The sequence below is a fragment of the Battus philenor genome, unplaced genomic scaffold (genome assembly GCF_028537555.1).
Source record: "Battus philenor isolate CCGP_79_NKW_IND1 unplaced genomic scaffold, ilBatPhil1.0.hap1 SCAF_26, whole genome shotgun sequence".
In the NCBI taxonomy this organism is placed as follows: Eukaryota; Metazoa; Arthropoda; class Insecta; order Lepidoptera; family Papilionidae; genus Battus; species Battus philenor.
Window position 1 is genome coordinate 5,613,739 of NW_027181689.1, and position 24,618 is coordinate 5,638,356.

At 33.6% G+C, this 24,618-nt stretch overlaps 1 protein-coding gene across 1 annotated transcript in view; it reads right to left on the bottom strand.

The window, feature by feature from the left end:
* Positions 1 to 1,931: 1,931 nt before the first annotated feature.
* Positions 1,932 to 24,618, bottom strand: part of p120ctn (adherens junction protein p120) — a 96,001-nt gene continuing 73,314 nt past the window's right edge. The window contains exons 3-20 of the mRNA XM_068768603.1: positions 24,388 to 24,508; positions 19,847 to 19,966; positions 18,500 to 18,652; positions 17,728 to 17,816; positions 16,932 to 17,073; positions 15,896 to 15,992; positions 14,664 to 14,843; positions 13,782 to 13,966; positions 13,078 to 13,237; positions 12,240 to 12,429; positions 11,023 to 11,114; positions 10,601 to 10,779; positions 9,858 to 9,999; positions 8,933 to 9,105; positions 8,434 to 8,599; positions 8,005 to 8,133; positions 6,295 to 6,428; positions 1,932 to 5,951 (exon numbers count right to left, since the gene is read on the bottom strand). Coding sequence (XP_068624704.1) covers positions 5,823 to 5,951; positions 6,295 to 6,428; positions 8,005 to 8,133; positions 8,434 to 8,599; positions 8,933 to 9,105; positions 9,858 to 9,999; positions 10,601 to 10,779; positions 11,023 to 11,114; positions 12,240 to 12,429; positions 13,078 to 13,237; positions 13,782 to 13,966; positions 14,664 to 14,843; positions 15,896 to 15,992; positions 16,932 to 17,073; positions 17,728 to 17,816; positions 18,500 to 18,652; positions 19,847 to 19,966; positions 24,388 to 24,508 — 2,581 coding nt within the window. The 3' untranslated portion in view covers positions 1,932 to 5,822. The remainder of the gene's footprint in view (positions 5,952 to 6,294; positions 6,429 to 8,004; positions 8,134 to 8,433; positions 8,600 to 8,932; positions 9,106 to 9,857; positions 10,000 to 10,600; positions 10,780 to 11,022; positions 11,115 to 12,239; positions 12,430 to 13,077; positions 13,238 to 13,781; positions 13,967 to 14,663; positions 14,844 to 15,895; positions 15,993 to 16,931; positions 17,074 to 17,727; positions 17,817 to 18,499; positions 18,653 to 19,846; positions 19,967 to 24,387; positions 24,509 to 24,618) is intronic.

Genomic DNA, 24,618 nt, shown 5'->3' on the forward strand with positions numbered 1-24,618 from the left:
TAAATACTGTTTAAATTGAACCGATTTCGTATAGTTTAATATACTATATCGGATACGTATTGTCAACAATTGCAAACGACGATGGAAAATGTCGACATTCAGCAACATGAACTGATTCCTTTAGACATTCGACTAAACTCTGCAAGACAGATAATTGCTAAATTAGACTAGATGCGACTGGAAAGTCTCTGTCGTCCGCTATTTAGACGCAGTTTCAACTGATATCACTTTTCAATTTTTTTGCAAAAAAAATTACAAGTGCTGAGAGGCTGAATTACAAGACATATTCAAATTACTTTATGTGTCGTGTTGTATCTAGTATTTTTTTTTCACAAAGGAATCAATGAAATTAACATCTTTGAAAATAGTGCTTCAACATCATCATGTCTGCCGAAAGACGAACACTAAAAGACACGCACGTCTTTCTCAAAGATAGCCATGTTAAAGAATTAAGGAGCATTAAGAAAAATTTTGAACTGTTATATACAATAAAAAGCAAAAAGCTACAATATTTGAGCCACATGGTAAGAATCTCAAAATACTAGCTCGTGCAATTATAGTGCAGGGTAAGATTAACGGAAAGCGAAGTACTGGTAGAAGACGAATATTCTGTCTCAAAAACTTACGCTAGTGTTTTGGAAACAGCACTCGTTCTTCAGAGCCACGATGTCAAAAATTAAGGTTGCCCTTATAATGGTCGCCGATCATCTTAAGAAAATGGCACATTAGAAAGAAGAAGAAAGATGGCCGCGATGATGATGAGCCTTGCGCTGCCGGCGATTCCCTACGAACCTATGTCGTCGAGCCACCCGGTGAGGGGCCTGCCCACGCCGGTGCAAATAGTGCAAACTGCGATTATATTAATATATATATATATATATATATATATATATATATATATATATATATATATATATATATTATAAAGATTTCTTGTTTTTATTCTTACACCATAATACTTCCTGTTTTCCTATGTGATGCTTGCAATAATTTGCGGCCTGAAACTTTCTTGATACATTTTACTGTTAAATAAATGTGCAAAAACTAATATTAATACATATACTATAAGATAGCAAATAATATTTTACCTGTATCTACGAAATCAAGCCTTTAATGGTAGAATCCTCTTTTTCAAATCGTTATCCTCATTGCTAGAGAACAGTCATCTTTTAATCACACAGCTGCACCACCAAGTTTAATATTGACAGTAAAGCGTATTCGAACCAACGGTCTGATGGAACTGAAAACCTTACAACAAATTCAAATATGCATTTTCTATTTGTTTCCCTAACATAGAATTGAGAACTAACTGATGCAAAGTAATAGTCATAGCATTTTCTTTTGAAATGCGTCATTACTCCTCAGTATTGAAGGACTCGCTTCATCTCCACAAAAAGCAGTGCCAATCTTCAAAATGGTCTGCTATTTAAAATTGCTCATTAGAGCCCATATTATGATAAACTATGATTTAATTAAGCTATATTTTAATACATTAATAAATTAGTGATTAAACTGTACAAAATTTTATTTTGCTTTGTATTTAACTACAAAGAATGTCTCATGTAGAAATTGCAATTTGCGATAAGAATTACCTATTATACTTGTTGTTTTGACTATTGTTTTAGATGGTTCTTTTTGTTCAGTTCGTAATGTATAATAAGAGTATAAATAAGGAATTGAATTCCATGTTTAAATTTTGTCTGCCCACTTCGCTAACTTAATGAATGTCTTCCCAACCCAGCTGGAGTTATTCTATTGTAATTTTAGTAATTCAATTTTCGTAGTCTTACATCCATTTAGAAAAAGGAATATCTCTACCAAGTATCTAATCCTTATATATAGTTTCAAATTCGTCGTGATGTGTCAGTATAAAGATAAATATAGATGAGAGGCGAGTAAATGAAACGCTCGTTTTTAAATGTAGTAAGTGTATTAGCAACGTTGGTACATAAGGTTACAGAGTAATACTGTCGTGGGAAATCATAGCAACACCGCGGCGTCCGCCACCCAGAACATCCACCATAACAATTACATTAGATTGTACGACGAGTACATAGTAAAAAAACGCATCACCACCAATAAAAACCGTGCACTTCCTAAGTTGCAACTTACAATATTCAATACAACTTCAAATACGCGCCTATTACACCTAAACAATTCAATAACTGATTAACTTTAGTAATACAATAAGGTCACTACTGATTAATATAAAACGTGAGCATTCATACAAATAGGAGATTTATTTTCTCTTAACAATTACGCACTTCACTAGTATGAGGTTATTCACATGCGAGTCACGCCGCATTCCAAATACAAACCCATTTCATTAGTCGTTATGAGTGAAATAGCCCTAATCCATGAGAAATGACCTCTACAATAGTCGATAAGTCTAAAGTATTACTAATATTTTCTAGTACCCAATAACATTTTCTTGGAGGAAACCCGCTGGTGAAAGCTAATATGAAACCGCATCAACTAAAAAGTGTTAAAAGATAAGAACCGTGACAAAGCTATTCTATATAACGATGGTAATTATCGATGTAGTTAAGGTAAAAATTTCCAAAATCTTTAATTCCATTTCGAGTCTTTTTTACACTTTAAGCAAATCCATATTATATATTCGTCTATTGCTATTCCAATAATATGCATTATAAAACATTGAATTGTAAAAATAGGCCCTCAATACACTGTTTGGATCCTAAGAAAAATAATAAAAAAAGGAAAACAAAAGAAACAAAAAACAACTCAAAATCATTAAATTTATTCACTGTGAAGTGTATCATATAATTTTTTAATGCAAGAGAGAATATTTTATTTTCTATTAAAATCTACATACAACATGACAAAAGACAAACTATTTAATTATCTCTACATAATGTCGTAACGACAACCGAAGACTGTTTTAGTTAAATATTTTTCATCATAAAATTTTTAAATAAAATATAAATAATCGAGTATTACCGTTCCAACAAATCTATATTATCTATGGTTAACCACAGATAATAATTATATTATTTTTAAACCGTGACGTAACATTAGATTATATCTTCGTAGATGTGAAACTACAATGACTTAAAAATACTTTGAATTTTAAGAGATCTGTGTAATGGAAGTTAGTTGACGAGAATCGATACGAAATTAAGTTTATCATTTGTATAACTATACAAACTCTAAATAGAACGAGGTTAAATAAAAAATAAAAGTGTTAAAAAAAACATTGATAATGTCTACATTGTCTATGATTCGAACAAAGAAATGATTGCAAAATGACAATAAACGATCAAATTATAATGTCCCTTAAATCTACTTAACTAAACAGCAATAGGTAAGAATTATCTTTTGTGGAAATAATATTATCAAAAATATCGCTTCATAGAAGCGACGTCGCCCTGGCAAGCATGACGTAATCAAAAACTGCAATACATTCCGCTCACGTTTGATTTTACGATAAAAATATACAAAACTTACACGTACTTAAATCAATATAATGCACTGGATGAGAGTAGTTTTGTACCAGGTTACTCAGTCGGTCGCCATACTGCCACGGACGTATTCAAATGCATTAATTGTGCATAAAATATATCCAAAAAAGAACATCATCACAAAAACCCTTATCACTTATCACCTACCTAAAATGATATAATATATAAGTTACGTGGTCGATGAACAAATAAATAGTTACATCACTAATTGTAAAAACTAATACATCATTTAGAACGGAGGGAAAAAGAGCAAATAAATTCACAATGCTGCCGTCATTCACAAACAATTTTTCTTGGTCATAAGAAACGAGATCACATTTACAAGGGTATTTAAAAACAATAGCGTTATATTTTTATTCAAATACTTCACATTTGTATAACATACTGACAAATATGACAATAATATTAATGTGTAGTTATTTTGAAATATCTGTAATTATAAATTCAATATTTAGCGTCGTACAATACCATTGTTTTTAAAATTTCCTTTTTCCATTATTTGCAAACATTTGTCCAAAATTCATAGCTTTACCTGTTTTAGATGCTGCACACACAGAAACTGTTCAATGTTTTTCATTTGTTTATTTGCACACAATTTTAGGAAAATTGGAAATTTGACAATAAAATTAAATAAAATAACACAAATGCGCCTAAGAAAGAAGTAAGGAAATTGACTATCATTCTTTACATACATGCAAACACAAGCCAAATACTAATTCAAAATTTAACAAACCGTCCGATTTGAAAATATCAATCATAATAGTAACTATGGGACAGTGTTAATAGAGTTACATTTGAAAAGTGTTTAATAAAATTTGAATAAAGAATATTTAAAATAAAAAGCTGCCAAACATCCTTTTCCGTACAGACCACTACAATACTACAGCAGTGGACTGTTCACCAAAGATTGTGAGCGCATTTAGTACAAACCCAAAACATAAGCTCACTCAAACCTGACATGTTCAATGAACCTTAACGCTATATATATAAGACGGATATTTCTTAAGACATATCAAAGGACAATAGACACCTATATTACAATTACTCATACAGGGCCGTGGAATGGATACAAAATATTACAAAATTGTAAATATCATCGTTAAACTATACGGCCCTATTCTCGAAATCGTTCTAAATCGATTTGCGCTCGAATAGGACAGCGTGCTACCCAACTAACTTATAAATAATAACAATAATTCAAACTTTGAATATTAAAAATGTAAGGAGAGAAGAACGGGTTTATAACGTCACGTGTCAATGATTAATGTAACTATGGTATTTGAATAGTGATAAGACATAAGTTAACACGGTGAGCCCCGGATATAAAATACACAACATCTACATGAAAAACCACATTTAAATACATTAATACAATAATGGCACAACTATGTACATGGGGAATTGACTCTTTTATACAAAGAAAACATCACGAATATTTGAATGATGAGAGATTTATACGAATGTGAGCATTGTGCGATAAGGGAGTGGCAATTTCTTATACAATTGTATTTTATAGGCCATTTGTATAGAAACATATGCAATCAATGGCAACCATGTATACAGTAGTATGTAATACATATTGAATCTTTTAGAAACTGTTTAATTATTTTATTAGTAACATTATGATTCAGGGTGACAGCAATGGTTTGCCATTGATCGTTATCGTTTCGCAGAGGGCGTGTTAAGCGGTCAGGCATTTTAATCTAAAAATAGCGGTGGTGTCATATAAAATGCCTTCAGAGCGGTTTTAGTTAAAGATATTATAGCGTGGTCTTTTAACTCATGGAAATTGATTTTAACAAGTTACAAAGATGTAAACCACTCGTTTAGACGCTGTATTCTAATGCCGACAAGTATAAAATACTTCGATGCCATATATACGAACAATTCAAGAACTCCCTCCTAACGATTATAACATATATATTAAAACTACTCTATACTGACTTCGTGAATGTAACATCAACATATACATTTAACTAATTATAAATAAATACAAATACAAAGTATAACAAAAAATAATTCCTTGATTAAATTTAAATATGTTTGCTGATGGAATAGTGGTGTAAAATGAGCATTGCTCTCTATAAAAATAATTATAAGTATTGAATATTGCTATATGCATTTAATAAAATATTCAATAATTTTTTAAAAGTAAATATTAAACTTATATGTAGCATTTCATAATTTTAAGTATTTAAAATAGCCATAACGCAATACATTAAAATAGTTTAAAACATAAAAAATTCTCCATCAGCAGTTTATATATTGTCATAATTTAAATATAAAGTTGCTCCCACGAAGTCATATATTAATCGGAGGCTCACCGGAGAAATACATCGGTTAACGACTGCTGGGTGGCATGGGCATTTGAGCCTGAACACCTTGCAGGTTCATGGGTCGACCGTTGGGATTGCCCATACCGAGCCCCTCTTGATAGTTGTTCACGTCCATTGTTGGCATGTCATCGTTCTGAAAAGTACATTGTAATATCATGAGACCCTATTTTTTAACCAGAACAGTTAAACTACTTTTCTATTACATTGTGTCGGCACCACTGTAGGTTAATCGGTAGAAAATGCCTAAACTTTTATTTCAAAGAAATCATTGGTCATCAGTTAGTATTAGTGATAGCAGCGACGTTTTAACATTGTCTTGCAGCTTGATTGATCACTGGTATGTCATGGTAGTTGTATTTAATTAACTCAACAGATGGCCAATTATGATTGATAGTATGAAAGAGGACACAGACTCAATCCCAAACGAAAGCAATACCAACACCAAACGCACTATGATGAAGCGTAGCATGAGTTACCTCTCGATGCCTGCGTATAGTGCGGTCCTCGTAGCGCGTGCCGCCAGTGGAGGCCATGGGCCGGCTCAGCGTGCTGTTGGCGTTGCTGGGCGAGTGTGGCGCGGTGCCCGCCGCTCCGGCCGGCGTGCCTTGACCTGCCCATGCCATGCATCACCCATATGTACACAGCTCTACATATATGGACAGTGAACGCAGCCTCGTGCGATCCGTGTAGTGCATGTTTATGATTTTGAACCGTATAGTTAGCTTAAGGTCATAGTTTCCCAACCTTTCTAATTCAAATTTAAAAATTCGTTATTAAACATTGGATGGATAATATCTCAGACCATTCCATCAGACATGAGATGAACAGGCGATAGCGAAACAGTAGACGAAATTACTCGAGGGGACTGTATATTTTATAAAATAGTATAAAATTAAATATTTATCAAACATTGAACTTCTATGAAGTGATTTAAAATGTAGTAAGTCTTATGTATCTTGAAACAGAGACTTTTTAAGATTATCTGGGTTCTTATAAGGATTTACATTGCCCAAAGAAAGATTTACAAAATAATTGACCTAATGTTAAATATGTACAGTGTACCAGAGAACAATTAAAAACAATTGTTCTCTGGTGCAATAATTCTAAATGTTAAAGAATTTTTAAATTCCTACACAAAATCGATTAGTTAACACAATGTTTACGCCACGATATAAAAATTTTAGATGGCTGGATAAAAATCCCTCCCTGTTTTTTAAGGCGATACCGCCTCCGCAATAAGCTCTTGCGCTTTCTAGAAGGCAGCACCGCTGTTGGGAAACTATGCTTTAAATGGATTGTTTTAGTGTGCTTCGGACGAGAAATCGTAAACACGATGACTGCAATGTATGCAAATAAGGATGACATCTGCCATCGTTATGTACCTTATCTGACTGATTACGATAAAGTTAAAAACATTGACAATTATCATTAATTTGATAAATCCATAATAAAACACAAATTTGTTCCTTAAATGCTTTTAAAATTACTATGTAGATATATACGATATGACATTTTGAACCTATGTCATTTACACAAAATTTACAATTGAGTACCTTGCTTAATATAAACTATTGGCTATATAATATACACTTAAAAATAATAATTATTTATTTTGTACATATATATGAAATCATGATATACACTCACGATAACATAGGACATAGCGTTATTCAATGTATGTTACATAATATTCAAGAGAGAATTCCTTAAATTTAATGTATATACAAATGTAAATAATAATCATCATTTTTATTCACTTTATTTACAAAAGTAATCAGCATTTGAGGCACAACTAATATTCGTTTAGTAATCAATATTTAGATTGCGGCCAATTTTGATTGATATTATCATTGAATATCGTTAACATTTTGGTACTTAATATATTTGTGATACTAGGACGTCAACTTTTCCTTTTTGATGAATGTTATAATGAAAAACATCACATAAACAATAATACAACAGAAGGTACACAAATGTTATTGTATCAATAATGCATATCATGATAGCAATGTATGATTACCAGTGATATCATTATTTAAAGGTTAATGCATTATTATTATCGTGTTGTTGGAGTTATTCTATTAATACTTGCAATGTATGTAGATGAAACTTCATGAATGCAATGACGTCAACATTACACAAGAGGCAATGAAAGTTTATAAAAGTTGATCCAAAGATTGTCCTACCGCTGCTGTTAGACGAACCGCGTGGCTGGGCCGCCCGTGCCGGCGTCAGGAAGTCAGCTTCACGCCAACCGTGTTTACGATACACCTCCCGAAGCTCGGCGTGAGACCACATTGTCATTAGAACTTGACCTGTAATTAAAGTAAAAAGTAACATAAATAAACTTGTCTATATAAATAAAAATATCCATTTGGCAGATAACGTTCTACCATCCAGATGACGTTGTTAAGGTTATTGGAAGACGCTAGATGCAGCCCGCTTTTAACAGGACTTATCGGAAATCTATGGCAAAGTTCATGTCCAGCAGTGAACGTCCTATGGTTAAAATGGTGACGTTAAAGAAATAAAAGTTAACTACCGAATGTCTTACTAAGAGAAAACCTAGTGAATAGCTCGCAACTCGGATACTTTAATTCCCAGTGGTAACTTACCAGCGAATTTCAGTACTCTGGGCGTGTGACGATGACGTTGTTTGGTTAGATTCAGCAGCCGCTCAACCCCGCCGGCCTCCAGCAGGGAACGGGAGAATTCTCCGCTCTTCTTAATTACTTCGTTAAGCGTTGCCAGAACTGCTGCTATCGTATCATCTGACGTGCCCTGAAAGTAGGTAGACAACCTTCATATAAATCTGGGATAAAATTTAAGACATCGTTCTTAAATCATAAATATTTAAACAAAAGAATAAAGAAATAATAAAATTAATTTACATTACATCATAAAAATCTAAATTAAAATTGCTAACGTTATGGAAGACGCCAGATCTAGGCAGTTTCCAACTGATCCTATTGGAAATCATTGGGGCCTACGTCTAGCAAGTACATCCTAAGGCTAATTTGATGATGAAGCTAAATTGATAGACATATTTAAATACTTTGGTTTATGACATTCATGTATACATGTTAACGTCCTTCAATAAAGAATAAAACCAACCTGGTCATGCTGTTGATTTCCACTGGGCAGTTTCTGTACGAGGTCCCGCATTGCGTATTTGCCAATCAACTCCTTGTTACGCTGATCTATGGCCAGATTACGTAGAGCGGTGGCCACCGCGCATACCACTCGGTCTACTTCCATTCGCAGTAGCTCTACTAAAATTGGTAACCCTGTGGAAAAAAAATATCGTAAAAAATGGCATTCATCAAACGCTATCGTAATTTGAATTTGAATGGATTCACAACATAATGGGGAACCAGTATTAATTCCACAACAAAAGGAATAAAACCAGCATTTGGTTGCAGCAGAGGGCTAATTAGCAGCAGTGTCTTCATCTGCCATTAAATTAAAAGAAACTTAAATTATTTTAATGCAGAATCATAGACGTTCGACATTTTTGACACTCTGAACATGTTTTTCGACTTATTTACTTTTTTTTCTAAAATATCAATTGAAGGAATATATAAATCATGTCCACAATTAATTTAACAGTAGTTGTTTGTATACTATTTTATTATTATTTAGAGAGTCGCTTAATATTGTATAGTAGTTATAGGCTAACATAATTATGGCCAGAGATGCCTACAATAGTCAAGCATATTTTCAAATAAATAGATAACTTAAAAAAAGGAATTTTAGCTAAAGAACCGCTCCATCATGATATAATAGACTAAAAACTGGATACGTCCTAATGCCGTTTGTGATCGAGGATAGCAGCTTTCTAGACGCTATACCCTGTGTATCAGGTATTTGTACACTACAATAAACTGCACTCCTGACCCTTCAAGAGGTGACGGAGGACGAAGGGTGACATTAATTCACTGCATTGGCTTGTAGATTCTTCCTTTTTAGGTCCTCTTTGTCTCTAAGTGGGGATCTTGAAGGGGTATGTTGACTATTGAAGTCAGAAAGATAAAATTACCCTTTTCCTTGCGAACAGCGGCGCGTATATCTATAGAAGGCTGCCAGTAGCAAGCGGCCAAGTTCTGCAAAGCACCAGCCGCCGCCTCCAGTGTCTCCGGATTAGAACACGATTGCAAAAGCGCCATGTACAGTGGTACCACCTGGAATTATTAATCAAATTTATAGATTTATCCTAAATATGTATGTAAATATATCAAAGCTGTAAATAATTTCAATGTAGTTAAAAGTACACCACTCATTAGACGGGACTGACGGCATATTTAACGTCCCGGGAAGTCAATGGATGCAGATGGCATAAGACCGAACATTGTAATTATAATCAACCGCTAGACTAACAATATTATACAACTTCTGAGCCGATAAATCTTAAATTAAGTAATTAATATAATAGAAATAAGAAAAAAATCAGGTAACAAACCATACTCAACAGCTTTTTGTTTAAGATGATTAAGAAAGAGAATTACAATTCTTAGATGTGTACTATTGAAAAATTGTACAAACAATATTTAGAATAACCACGAGAAATCACTTGTTTATATTTATAACTATCAAAGTTGACATACTAAATAAAAAACAAAATTAAATTATGATATTGAAAATGTAGTTATATAGTAGCAAAAAATATAATGAATTACTGTAAAAAAATCATATGTAATCAGTTAACGTAAGTATCAAGATTTCAAAGATCAATTAAAAGATGAACTATCATTATTTATTATTAATACAAAAATTTGAACTGACCTCTGGCGACCACAGCATTTCCGTCCCCTTGGGCACGCTATATCCAAGTTGTGTGTTGGAGCCAGTTTCCCCCAATGGTTGGGAGTCAGGATCGCTTTTGCCTAGTGGGCTCGTTGAATTAGACGATGATGATCCTTCCTTTTTCTTTTTACTGCCACCGAAGCAACCTAGATTTTCACCTGAAAATAATAATTATTACTAAAAAGTTATGCTTAAATGTTTATTTATTTAGTAATGTTCATAAACAATGTAAACACAAGCAAATACTAGATCATTATAGCAGATATTTTCAAAAGAAGTAGAAGTTTTTTTAAAGGGACAGACAAAATAATGTCGGCTGAAATCTTTAATGTATTTTATTTTTAACTATTCTCAATAATGCAAAAATAAACCTTTTTTTTAGAATGTGATTTTTTACAAACCTTTGGAGGCGCTAGCTTGTATTCGCGCCTGCCCTGAAGATTGTGTCGGCGGTGCCCGAGTGTCGTACAGCGGGTCCTCAATCTCTTGACACCTACACCAAAAGTAAAATTCTTGTTGATAATTTCTTTTCGTTAATTAATTAACGAAATTATTCATTCAATACGATAAAACCTGATGTTAAAACTATTTCCGCCAAAGACATTAGACTAGGGTTGGCCAAGCTAATAATAGTTAGAGCCATTATTCAAAATTTGAAGATTTTCGTATTCGATTATATTTATTGAAATTATATGACAAAAGCATAAAATATGTGTATTGAAGTTAGATTATATCTAATAAATAAAAATAATAGTACTTAAGATGCCGGATCGTTAATTATGATCGGTGTTTGGATTTCGCAAATGTTATGTAGGAATTTTTATTTTTATTCACTCGATTTCCTAGGAGCTGACTTATGGTATATAAATTTAAATATTTAAATAATTCGGCAATCAATCGGAGCCAAAACTAATCGTTCAAAAAGTAGCATGTGACTCGCTAGCAGTTTGGCTGCCCCTGCATTAGACTGTTCGCATAAAAATTATCAATGGAGATGATTAGAAGAAATAACAATTTTTATTTCAGTTCCAACATCATGCAATTAGTTCGACAGACTATGAACTGTATGTTTGTAGATAAAGGTAGTAAAGAACAGGTTTCACACTCCGAATATCTCCATATTTAATTGGTGTTTTTGATAGTTAAAATTTATTTACTTACAAAGAAGACATTATTTCGGGAATGGCCAGCAGTTCAAATATCAATGTTAATGTAATGATTAAATATTGGAAGTCAAGTTATTTGACTGATTGAAAACCCCAAGAGAACAATATGCTAAATACCCCTCCTAAAGTTCGTTCATCATCATTTCAGCCATAGGACGTCTACCTACAGCTGGGATTAGGCCTCCACTATAGATTTCCAATAGCACTGGCCAGGAACGCCATGCGTCCAGACATAAATAGGTCATCTCTCCACCTTGTGGGTGATCAGAATTACTTTAAACAGTTAACTTTGTCGACCTAACAATGTAACAATACTTTTTGTATGTGTTTTTTAATGTTACTTTTTTTGTATAATAATATGTTTTGATAATTGGTTTATTCAATATATTAACTTTTAACAAAACTACCTAAAGAAACATATATAATGTGTTGTATGTAACGTGTCAAGTGACCTGTATGACAAGTTGCGCAAGACGCAGACGCAGTTCTCGACGATCTTGGAGCCGATGGCGTTGACACGCAGAGCAACTCGCACAGCGTGGAGAAGTGCCTCTGCGAGCCCGGGCAGCGCGCGAAGTCGTCGACGGGCGTACTCCCCTGCTGACGAAGCGTTACGCAGTACGCCCGAAGCATTGCGGAATACTACAAACAATAAAAAACCAGCCTTGTTATCAAACAGACAGACATTGTCTCACTATAAAATTAACATAGAAAAAAAATGAAGCTTTGTTATTAATAATTTTATTCATCGTCATCGCCAGACAGCCAAAGATTGATGACCGGTCATGGATTACCCATCATCGAGCGATTTTAGCTGGCCTCCTCACACCATGTCTATAGACTCAACTTTGAGTCGGTAGTCGTGGCGCGTCGGACCGACGACATAGTCAAGATTGCGTAAAGTTACTGGATACGGGCAGCGCAAGACCAAAGTAAAAAAAGGTGCACCTTGTGCTACTAGTGTTTAACCCCTAACTAAAGTTAATATATACGTTTATGGGAAGGCCTTATAAAAGAGCTCAAGATCACCCAGAGAGCAATGGAAAGAGTTATGCTCAGAGCTTCGTTGCTAGATGAAATCAGAAATGAGGAGACCCGCAGAAGAGTTAATGTCACCAACATAGCTTTGAATAATTGCCCGTTTGAAGCGGTATATCGGTCGGGAAACCGATAGCCCTTTGGTCCGAAAGATTCTCAAGTAGTCTCAAGTTTGAGACCGATGCCTTGCAGATAACGTCTATCGATTGATATAATAATGATGACGTAGTAAGAAATTTATATATTAATTACCAGTAGTCCAACGAGTGTCGCCAGGGTTTGTGGGATGCCAGCCGGAGCTTGGTATGATGACCTTGTTCACTATGACCTGCGCGGCATCGTCTATGATCGACTGCTTCAGATCTTCGCACGAAGACATATTCCAAACAACACCCGTCACCAGTTCCTTTACCTTTAAAAAAACAAAGTTATCTATTTATCTATCTACATCCATAAATAAGAGAATTCCACCATATAAGACTTGAATTTTGGACGGGAAAATTCTTCCCTTGAGTAGAGCTAGTAGACAGCTAAGAAATAGAGGCTTCCATAAAATATCTGTGAGGAAATTTGGAAGATCGTTTAGAATGTTTACAGTTGGTGGTGAACAGCTAATAAATAATATTTGAAGGTTTTCCAAAACGATGTTTGGTCATCAAAACAAAAACCGCCTGTGTCCATGTTAGTATGTTAATTAGGTATAACTTTTCGAATGTGTGAATGCTAGTGTTCATAAATCATATCTTCTAATCAAGTAAAGCTTTCGTCTTATTAGCGAAATAATTATTATAATAATAATCGTTATTTTTATAAATATTATAAATATTCATTAATTTGTATGATCTGGGATTTGGATCTAGTAATACATGTATTACACAGACTCAAGTACAAAAAATTTATTAATGTAATAATGAAATATTCTGAAGATGATTATGAAAATAAACATAAAAAGTTACCTCAATATCTGTTGTATTACGGCACAACAAGGCCATGAGTGCGGGGATTCCCCCCGCGTCTCTGATGGCCCGTTTGTTCTCGTCGTTCTGCCGGCCATAGGAAAGGTTACGTAGCGCACCGCATGCGTTGCGACACACCTCAGGGCTCTCGTGCGACACCAGACGCACCAGTGGCGGGATACCACCTGAATCATACATCATTAAAAATTTAATTATGTATTTTTTATTATTATATTCTGAGATTATCAAACATAGTCTTTCGGTTCATGTATTATTTATGGTTAAGGTTAAGGTAGATTAATATAAACAATACACATTGTTACCAAATTTTATACAAATACAAAAAATTTAGATCAACTTGGTCAAAATGATTTATCTGGAGACAGTCTGACCACAATTTGATAATAAGTATATGGTAATATAAATGTTCATTCAAAAAAATCATTTAAAAATTAGCGACAATAATTATATGATGGATCCTTGCTCGCCCTCGATATATGTTGTATTTGATTATATTGTAATTTTATTTTTATTATGTGGTTATTTCTCTCAGTTCTTCATCCTGTCTAAGGCGACCTTTACAGAAGGATTTAAAGGGTTAGTTCACCTAATGGCCTTGGCACGTCCCATAATAACATATATTCCAATATATTCAAAGTTACTGATGTTTTTAATATAAATCAAAGTTGGAAGTTCTAACCTCAATGTGAGTGTTCTGTATAAACTTATAACATACTTTCGATAAGTAATATCTTAGTATTAAAAATTCAAAACACTTGCTTATTGAAATACCTATCTGTGACTTGAATACACTCTTCAATAGAAATCTGATTCTATGAGGGAAAATCACAAGCTATAATCAAACATTATACAAGGTCTTACCCAAACTCCTGGTCTTCTGTTTATTAGGGTCATCCATGTAAGTCAGATGCTGTAAATATGCGGCTGCATTGGCTTTCACCACATCCGAAGGCGAATTCAGGAATCCGATAACTTCAGGTAAATTCGGATCACGCCATTGTAGACCTCCGCCGTCCTCTCGGCCACCCACACTGGGATGTACTGTAATTGAAGTTATATCAAGTTAGTGATATATATTATACAAAAAATTTTTCTTCTCTTAATAATATTACAGGATTTATAAAAACTTTTTTAAATCACAGCTATGGCAATTTTAATTTATAACATTTTTTACAATTAAATGAATTAAAGCCACAAACATTTTTAGTAGTAATGTGTTTTAATAAGTATCTAAGTATCTCTCATGTTTTAATACGTGCATCTGTTATGGAAATAAAAAAAAATCATGTATAATTTGTTGTGGTTTTATTTTTCGTTATAATAAAATATAATAATTAATTAGAAATAGATCAAAGCCTATAAGTGTTGATCAAAGATACCCAGTCTTCAAAATACACCTAAAAATTTTATAAAAAATTGTATATCAACAAACTTATTCAATGGGGTGTTATGTTACCTTATCATAGGTTGCATTTTTTCAAATAATAACAGTTAATTGAGGTTTGAGTTATTCTAGAAATATGTTCATTACATTTTCAAACACAAATTAGATCAATGGCTCATATCTTATGTATCATAATCGATTTTAGCATGATCTGAACCAGTCAAAATTATCAAGTATGACTGTAAGGCAAATAATAAATAATGTATAGTAATATACAGAAGTCGGTCCTTTTATTACATATAAATTGTGAATCCTAAATTTAAAGGTTGAAATAGCCTGCTCCATAATGGATTTACAATTGTCAATATATTTTTACATGTTAAATCGTTAAAACATTAAATTTTTGTGAATGCATGCAACTGGAAACTTAGTACAGGAATTCTTTTTTTTTTGTGTTGATGAATGTGTGGTATGACATTTGGAACTGTTTTTACTAAAAACCACACTCCAGGGTTTATCCATATATACAAGGTAACAAAAAATCTTTTTGATAAACTATCCATTCAAAGACAGAAGATAAAATTGGAATACCAAACCTTCAAGATGTCATTAATATTTTAATTAATCAATCATCAATCTATACAATATCTAGGTTTTCCATATTTACCTCTACAAAGTTTGTTTAGCTTCAAAGATAAATGACACTGACCTAACGCCATTCCAGCCATTTGCTTCTGCAATTCATCTTCATCGCCGTACATTGATTGACCCCCAGTGCTCCCAAGACTTAAACCATTCTGAGAATCCTGAAAAATACAATCAGGTTTGTATATTCACAATTGGATTATGTTTATTTTACAGAATTTCCAATGATTTTTAATAACATTTTTCAATAAATTTAAGACCAAATAATTACATATAAAAACGCATATGACTGTACAGTTATGAAAACAAATATCTAACATTAAACTGAAAATAAAGCCTTAAGCTAAGGCTTTATATAAAAAAAAACACTTTCGTATCGAAAAATCTCACGAGGTGTGAATAAGACAACAAACTACGCATTACTAACATATTTAAATCACTTTCATATTTTCTTAGCGAAGCGATCACAGAGAGCGTTTTAGTGGAATAGGAATCCTACATAAACCTGTCCTCCCACCAGAGATAAAGTATCTTGTGCGTCTGGAACCTTTCCCTACCCCTAAAGTAAAAAAAAGTGTGCATGTTTTAAAATACACTCCCATGTAATATCTCTGAATCACCTTGTAATAAATTTAGGAGGTTAATAACATAAAAATTATTCGTTAAAAAAATCATATTAAAGTGTAAAGGATTTTTGATGAATTGCTCTAACTACTGTATTAAGAAATAAAAAAGGTTGTCTGGTAAAAATATTTTTCTGGAAGAAATCGCTTCGAGCGATAAGACAGGCTCTTGTACCTTATGAATTATTTCTTTTTTTTTCTCTATTTACGCCTAAGTCTATGGTGCACAAAAGTGTTAAGAAATAAATAAAGTAGATAAGAATATTGTAATATTGTTGGAACCCTCAAAGTTTTGAGTTGAAGGATGCCTTATAGAGAAATTCCATCTGATTCTAGTTTCTACCAAATTGGACTCTTCTGGTATTCTTCTCATGACGTACAAACGTCACTTTAAATGATCATATGTAGATAATAAAATGAATAAATGAACATCGTTTAGTCGGAATGAGCCTTATTACAATGATAATAAAGTCTAACTTTGAACTGCGGCGGCTGATGAGGCGGCGGGTCGTAGGCCGTTGGGTAGTGTTGATAGCCGTAAGCGTCGCCCGCGTACTCGCCACGCGGTGACGTCACACAGTAATGACGGCCCAGCTGTTCCAGCGACGCGGAGTCGTACCTTTCGAATAAACAGTACGTACTTGTTATCATTGAGTAGATAACATGCCTATCAATATGTTATTTAACTAACATTTATGAAGTCTCTTATGTTACATATTACTTTTAAATTATTTGGGACAATAAACAATTGTGTTAAAAGATTAAGCTTTTAAAATAATATAGTAACTAAACAATTACACATCCAGTAACATTATCGAATCAATAACATTATTAAAAAAGTGAAACAAGGAAAAAAAGCATTTACAAATTTATTCTCAAAATACAATTTCGTCTACGTCTACAAAATCAAATATTCGAAAACAGACGAAATTTTTACTTCTGGAGAAATGCATAATTATTCTCTTCGGGCCGAAATAATACAGTGCTCTTTTATGAGTAAAAGTAACAGACTATTACAAAGGGCGTAACCGTAGCTACTTCAAATAGTTGGTTTCGAAAGCAAAAATATTCTTTTATGTAATGTAAATGTTAATCATTATCTGATTCAATGTCAATTATTTTTCACTTTAGGCGAATGAAACATCACAGGTTGTATTTTATGAAATAAATTTTGTTTAGCAAATTCGGGATAGTTTTATTGTAGTAAATTAGTAAAGCTATAAATGTTGCTAAGATTGCTAATAAAAATAGCGCGATGCTGTAAAATGTAAACCTCTGTTGCAGGTGAAGATTATGTTGCGGCGGCAAGGCTCCAGGCGAAGCGCTCCTTGGAGACGCACTGCCTCCCCCTTCCACATACTCCTGGAATATTAAAAATAATACATTTAAAAATAAATACTTTTAAGTTTTTAGTTATCTTTTTATTTATTTATTTTATGAAATTTGTATTTTTTATCGTAACCCGAGAATAAATTATCCGTTGCTTTTTATAGAGCTGGTCACTGCGAGCTTTTTATATTATTTATTATAAGCCGGCGAACAAACATGGTTTACTGTATTGTTTACACGATCGGAATGAAGCAACGGTGAAGGTGAGAGGAACATACATAGCCATGGTATGAGTGATCCTAGGCGGATCTCTCGAAATGCTCTCGATGAATCTACTTCAGAGGCTGGCGGGCTAAAGAGCAATGGGAGAGAAATGTCGGTATTTCTAATCGCCACTCATCCTACCCTCCGCAACTAAGCGGCTTCGCACATTGCGATTACGGAGACAAGACGTGGGGATTTTATTCGATGCATATCCGACATCATCGAATGACGCAAAAGTTACAAGAGTTGATCCATTTATATATTACTGCAAGGCATGGATCTCCCTCAACGATCGCCACTATGGTCATAGTGGCGATTTTGCGTTGCCCGCTTCCAGCAATTTCCCCTTGACTATGCCGTCGGTCCACCTAATGTGAGGCTTAGACCTCATGGATTAGTCCATTGTTATTACCTAACTAATATTATTACCACTTTGGAAACTAAAACTTTACCTGTGCCATGTAAGCGGGCACCTGAGCGCCGGGTTCCACGAGGTAAGCCGGCTGCGCAGGGTATGCGGCACCGTAATGCGCGTACGTGCCGTAGTGCGCCGTGCCCGCGCCTGTGCCGTACACCCCCCCACTGACCGACACCGAATCCATCACCTGGACAAATATTCAATATTAAAGCCTATTTTACGTTGTTTGTTCTTACCACTAAAGAAAAACCAAAAGATTCCTCTGGATTGGCAAGTTTGCGATTTAATTCTCTTTAGCTAGAATTTGTAATTTTAAAGAGGAAAGAGGAATATATTTTATAGTCTAGATTACTAAAAGACTAAAAAATCTCTAATATCAATATAGCTGAACTCAATTTGGTATAAAATTCAGCTTCTGCGGCATTCTCCAAACTTACATACGTAATCATCACTATAAATTATTTAAAATGAATAAATGGAAAATTTATTTAATTTGATAGACAACTTTTTATCGCTTTTTTAAGAAATATTGAGTTACCTTTAAAAATCTTGAGATTTAAATCACAGGACTTCTGCGTCATTTTACATACTTAACTGGCGAAACTTCACACATGTATAATTGAAAAGTTATTTTTATTTTAAATTAAAATCAAATTTTAATGATTTTTTTTATAAAAGTAGCCATTTTTTAGTGAAAATTCTAACGAAAAACACAATTACAGGGAGGTAGGTTATTGTTAAACGGATAAGCATTATGTTAGAAACTCCAATTAAAAAGTTTTTAATGAATTTCGATGCTCTTCGTGAATAACTACAGTATTAAGTTATATTTCAGGTATAAGTAGAGTCGTCTGTCTCTCTTAGTTGTCCATTCGACCAAATACCTATCATAGATAGATTTGAATGCACAATTCCTAATATACTCTATTTGGTTAGTAGTAATAAGCTAAGGATGTGTCAGTTTACACGGGAGAAAAATGTTCATCTGACACCCTGATGTTGGTTTTTCCATTTTACCATATGAATTTTTGTTTTTGGACTGATTTATATTTAATATAGTCACAAAACCTGAAATAAATAGCGGAGAGTAAACTTAAAATAGGAATAGCATAACGAACGGCAATAGACCAAATTTAATTCTAATAAATTGAATCATTCTTTGAGCACCTTTTAAAAATAACTATTTGTAAAAGCATCTTTTAATCTCTTTACACTTATTGACGCGTGATACAACCACCTATCCCTTTCACTTACAAAAGTACGGTTGTATATATGTGTGCTACTAAGAGCTACTTTTATTTATATTCATCGGACAGAGTATATGTACAGCATTGACTGGTTATTGAGAACTATTTATAAAGCGTTCACAGATGTTACTTACATGGGGATACTTTTGCGAGGGTGCCATGGTGAGGTGTCCCATATGATTGTAATGAGCTGCAGGAGACGACACATACTGTCCGTAATCTGCTTCCACGCCCGACACTGGATACTCTCCGGCCTATGAAAAAAAATTCAACCAATTATTATAAAACATACTATAGATTTTATTACTGTATTTTATGAGCATACAGAACCAAATTCAGATAAATGAATAAGTCGGTCAGGTCAGTAAATAAACAGAAAATTCACAGTCTATGACATTGGTTAGTAATAATGAGCCAAAAATGCCTTTGCATGCATCTGTCGAGTACACCACACAGACGTGTCCTTTTTTAAAGCTTATTCCTGTTTATCCTGCGACGTAAAATACTCTGGAACTAATTTCTATACAATCTAAGATTTTGTGTGCACACACATATATATAAATTTTTGGTCAACCGAAAAGTGGTAGGCAAAAAATTGAAACCAACCAAAAAAAATGTAAAAAAGTAGTAGCATGTAAACTTATCTTTACATTCCTTTAACATTGTTGACGACTATCAAGATTGTATTCCCTTCTTTGTTCCTTTCGCAAGCCTTCAAATTGCGCTTAAAAAGCGCTATTAAATTCCTCTAATAAAATACTTATCGTCAGCATCATTTCAGCGGTTGGAAAGCGACCTGCATCCAACATCTTACGACGAGTATAACAAGGTCGTCTGTGTACTTTCTAGTTTGGCCCTACTTTGCGTGGTCTACCCGCTGTCACTTCCAATCCGTTGGACTCCGACAGTTGCTTTCATTCGTCTACAAATGTCATTACTATTTCAATCTCGACGAGAAATCCCGTGGGTAGTCCATGAGCCGTAAAACGACTGCGAGCTTTCCAATGAAGACCGAAATGAAAAACCACGCTACCATGCCGCAAGTCATCACAAGTAACACACATTGATCGTAACCATACGTCTGAAGGAACTGAAGAATATTGTAAATAAAGTACATCAAAAAAAAATAAACGAAGAGTTGTTCATTGACATACGAAAAAACTTTGAATTTCACCTTTCTTTCTCATTAATTGTTTATGGACAAACAACAAAAAGAATAAATTTAGAGGTCAACTTTAATTAAAACTCTCCGAGATTTCTGAGAACAATGAAACTACATAAAGAAAATCTTTAAAGGTAAGCTTTAAACTTGTTAATAATTTTAGAATATAATGAAAAAAAAATCTGGATTTATTTGATGATCCTTTGACTTGTTACTTAATATACGTAAATATCCTTTTATTTCTACCTTTTACCGTATTTGAAGAATCTGTGCTTTTCTGTACTGGACAAGACCGTTTGCCGATCTTTAAAGGCCTTCTCCAGTGTTTCTGATTCCCGTTTATTTTTTCCAACTTAAGTTTTTCAGTATTTAGCTAAAGGATGTTTAATCTAATTTTATGAGTTGACTAGACGTATTGTAATAGCTTGTTAGATATTACTAAGATAATACTAAGAACCTCTAAGACATTACAAGGAGAAATTTTGATTATGATATCTCAATTATCATCTTCCGAGTCGTAGGATGTCTACTTGCTACTGGACAATGGTCACCCTCAAAGATTTTCAATAGGATCTACTTGAATCATTATCGACTTTGATAAGTTCGTCCTTCCTCCTCTTGGGTAGAGGACGGCTATGGTGCGCTTTGTCAGTACGCGGTTACCACTCCAGAACTCTCACTCCACTTCGTGTTATGCGGCCTGTTCACTGCCGCTTCAACTTGCCAATCCGCTGAACTATATCAGTTATTTTCATTCGTCCATATATCTCCTTATTTTTTATTCTATCTCAATATAAATAATTTATTAGGTCCTTTATGGCTAGTGGTTATAAGTTCAAAGAATTTTTCTATAATAACTTTGTTTATATTTTGTTTTCGTATTGATCACATTTGAAAATTATATTATTATCAACTAATATTTTTACTGAACTCGAAATTGTAAACGACAAACAAAATTCCAAGGTATATTGTAGGTCAAGGCATTTCGAAGATACTGAATCACGTAAACAATATTGGACAGTAAACATTATTAAGACAGAAGGTTAATTAATGATGAGAAAAATGGAGCAACGGCTTTCGCTGTAGGTTTTAAATTTCAAACCCTTTAGTAATCCGAGAAGAAAATTTGAAAAACTGGAACACTTTAATTTATTTATTTTAGACATTTAAACACGAATTTTAATATATTTGTGTATATATATATATATATATATATATATATATATATATATATATACATATACATATACACAACGTGGTTGGTTATACGTGTGAAAACTTTAGAGGGTTGATTATAAAGCCTCATTTGCTGTCAACAAATAATAAACGTGATACCTTTTCCAAAAATCAATGCTTTCAGAAAAAAACGTAGCAATAACAAGTTAGGCTACTACTTAAGAGTATCGATGCAAATAGTTTTTTGTTTTAACGTATGCCGTTTGGCATTTACACTTTCACTGACTTTGAAAGGCAGATCACAGCAACCGAGATATCTTCACAGTAAATAAAATGGAGGAAAGCCCCGATTCGAGCCATTTCATAATTTATTCCTTAGATTGGGTGGCCGCCAAGCTCTTATATCTCTTTTGTCGACGAATCCGAATACCCCCAATATTATTACTAATAATCTATCTAATATTAAACATTATTAAACACCTTATTAAATATATTTTAATATATACCTTTAAAGCCTATAGGATTATAGTTACAAGCAAAATTTAACATTAATTTAAATTCAAAGTCAATTTATATTCAAGAACAAACACGCAATAGATAAAACGTTCAACACAATGATATCTCCGAGCCGTTTTCGCTTATCGTGATCAGAAGAACAGATTAAACCTCAGCTTATGCCGAGAAAAATAACAGAACAGTGTTGCGTTAAGTAGCAGGTTTAGCTAATAACAGTAATGCACGGTGTACGTGCTATCATCCCCGGCAAATACCGCGACACAGTCAAATGTGCATAAACTATTCCGACAAGATAATGACCACTGCATATTTAATCGAAACGCTATGACCACGCGTTCTAGTACTACGTAATACGACGTTAGTTTGAATCTAATTGACTCGTATTTATACAAGTACCACAAGATTTATTAGGTAACATGTATAACCACAACTAAGGATATCTCATATCCATTTACTATAGATAAATTGATAAATTGATAATGTGAGATTGAGATAAATTGCATAATGTGACGTTTAAAATTAAAATTCGATATCGTCAGAGGAAATCGTCTTTTTTTATGAGGTAGATTAAAAAGACCAAATAATTATATACAAATTCAAAATATCTTTTTTCATGTAAACATTTACACTCGCCGTTGAAACGTCAATAATTTTACTTTATAAGGAGTTAGCTACCACCGGCACGAAATGCTAATTCTATTAAGAAAAGACAGCCAGAAACTAAACATTTGCGTACATTGTGTATAAAAAGTCTGTGCGTATATACAAAATATAGTGTTTTTATCTAATAATACATTTTATTCCGATATTGGAATTTATTGCAAAAATTACTACAAATTTTGCGTACGTCTACTAAAATCGTTCTATTAAACCTTAATACAATGCTCACGGCTACCCTATCATCGCACCGCTAGTCGTCATCACGCCGAAGAATCGTATGTAATGTATACAGATTGATTTAAATTATTTATTTAATAGCTGTTGATTTCAAACAGTCACAATATGAGCAAAACTGAGAACAATATGAGTTTCTTCAGACGCGTGTGATGCCTCAAGTAGAGTAGCACAGGTACTACTATGCTTTCAGTAGTAGTATATACGTTAATTATTAGTCTATTTTCATTAGCAAAATAATTCAAATTATAAACGCTTCGTCTAGTTATTTTTTTAATACTTTATCACTTTTGGTTGTTTTATTTTTTCTTTTTATTTCAATTCTTTTATTTAAATTTTTTGTGTACTTTATTTCCATTAAATGGATTATCAGTATAAACCTTTCAGGCTCTGTGGACGCAGATATGCGTTTAATGTAAGTCAACGTGGTCGGCGTGGAAAAAAAGCGCATATATATGCGTCTATCGATATTTACAGTCAATATGCAAGTATGTTTTTGTAAAAATAATACAGGGGTGCTCAGTAATTTACCTTCCTAGCGGTCAAGCACCTTTAGAGTCATAAACAATTCTGGGAATTGAAATCCTGCTTACATATTTCTGTTCCAGGAATTACATTAGAAATTAGTAAACTGCACATCGTGCTGTAATCTTTTCGCGACTTAAAGTACTTAAAACAACACGGTTTTTGGATATAAAAACTCACGTTCGCGCTCGCGTCTATAAATTATAGTCGCATATATAATATGCCTTAAATACTGAGTTCAGTCTAGCATAAAAATATTTCTCCAGTGACGTACAACGGATCATTTCGGCGGCGTGAATTTGAAGTCCAAAAGGTTAATCCAGACGTCCGATTGCTGAAATAACCGTTCAACAATAAGGAGGATAATATACTCGTTTGTTAGCTGACTCGAAGAACAGTTACCTGCATGGCGAGGTGATGCTGGTGAGCGAGAGCAGCCGACAGCTCCGCGTCCTCGGTAGAGGCGTCCGAGCGCGAAACGGGACTGTGCTGCGAAACATACGCGCCCTCCACCGGACCGTTGCTGCAACAATACATAATATCTAGTTGAGTCATGGTTAAACTGTTTAATGGCTCAAAATATATAGACACGGAATTATTGCTAAAGGTGTATACGCGAAAAACATCAGAGAG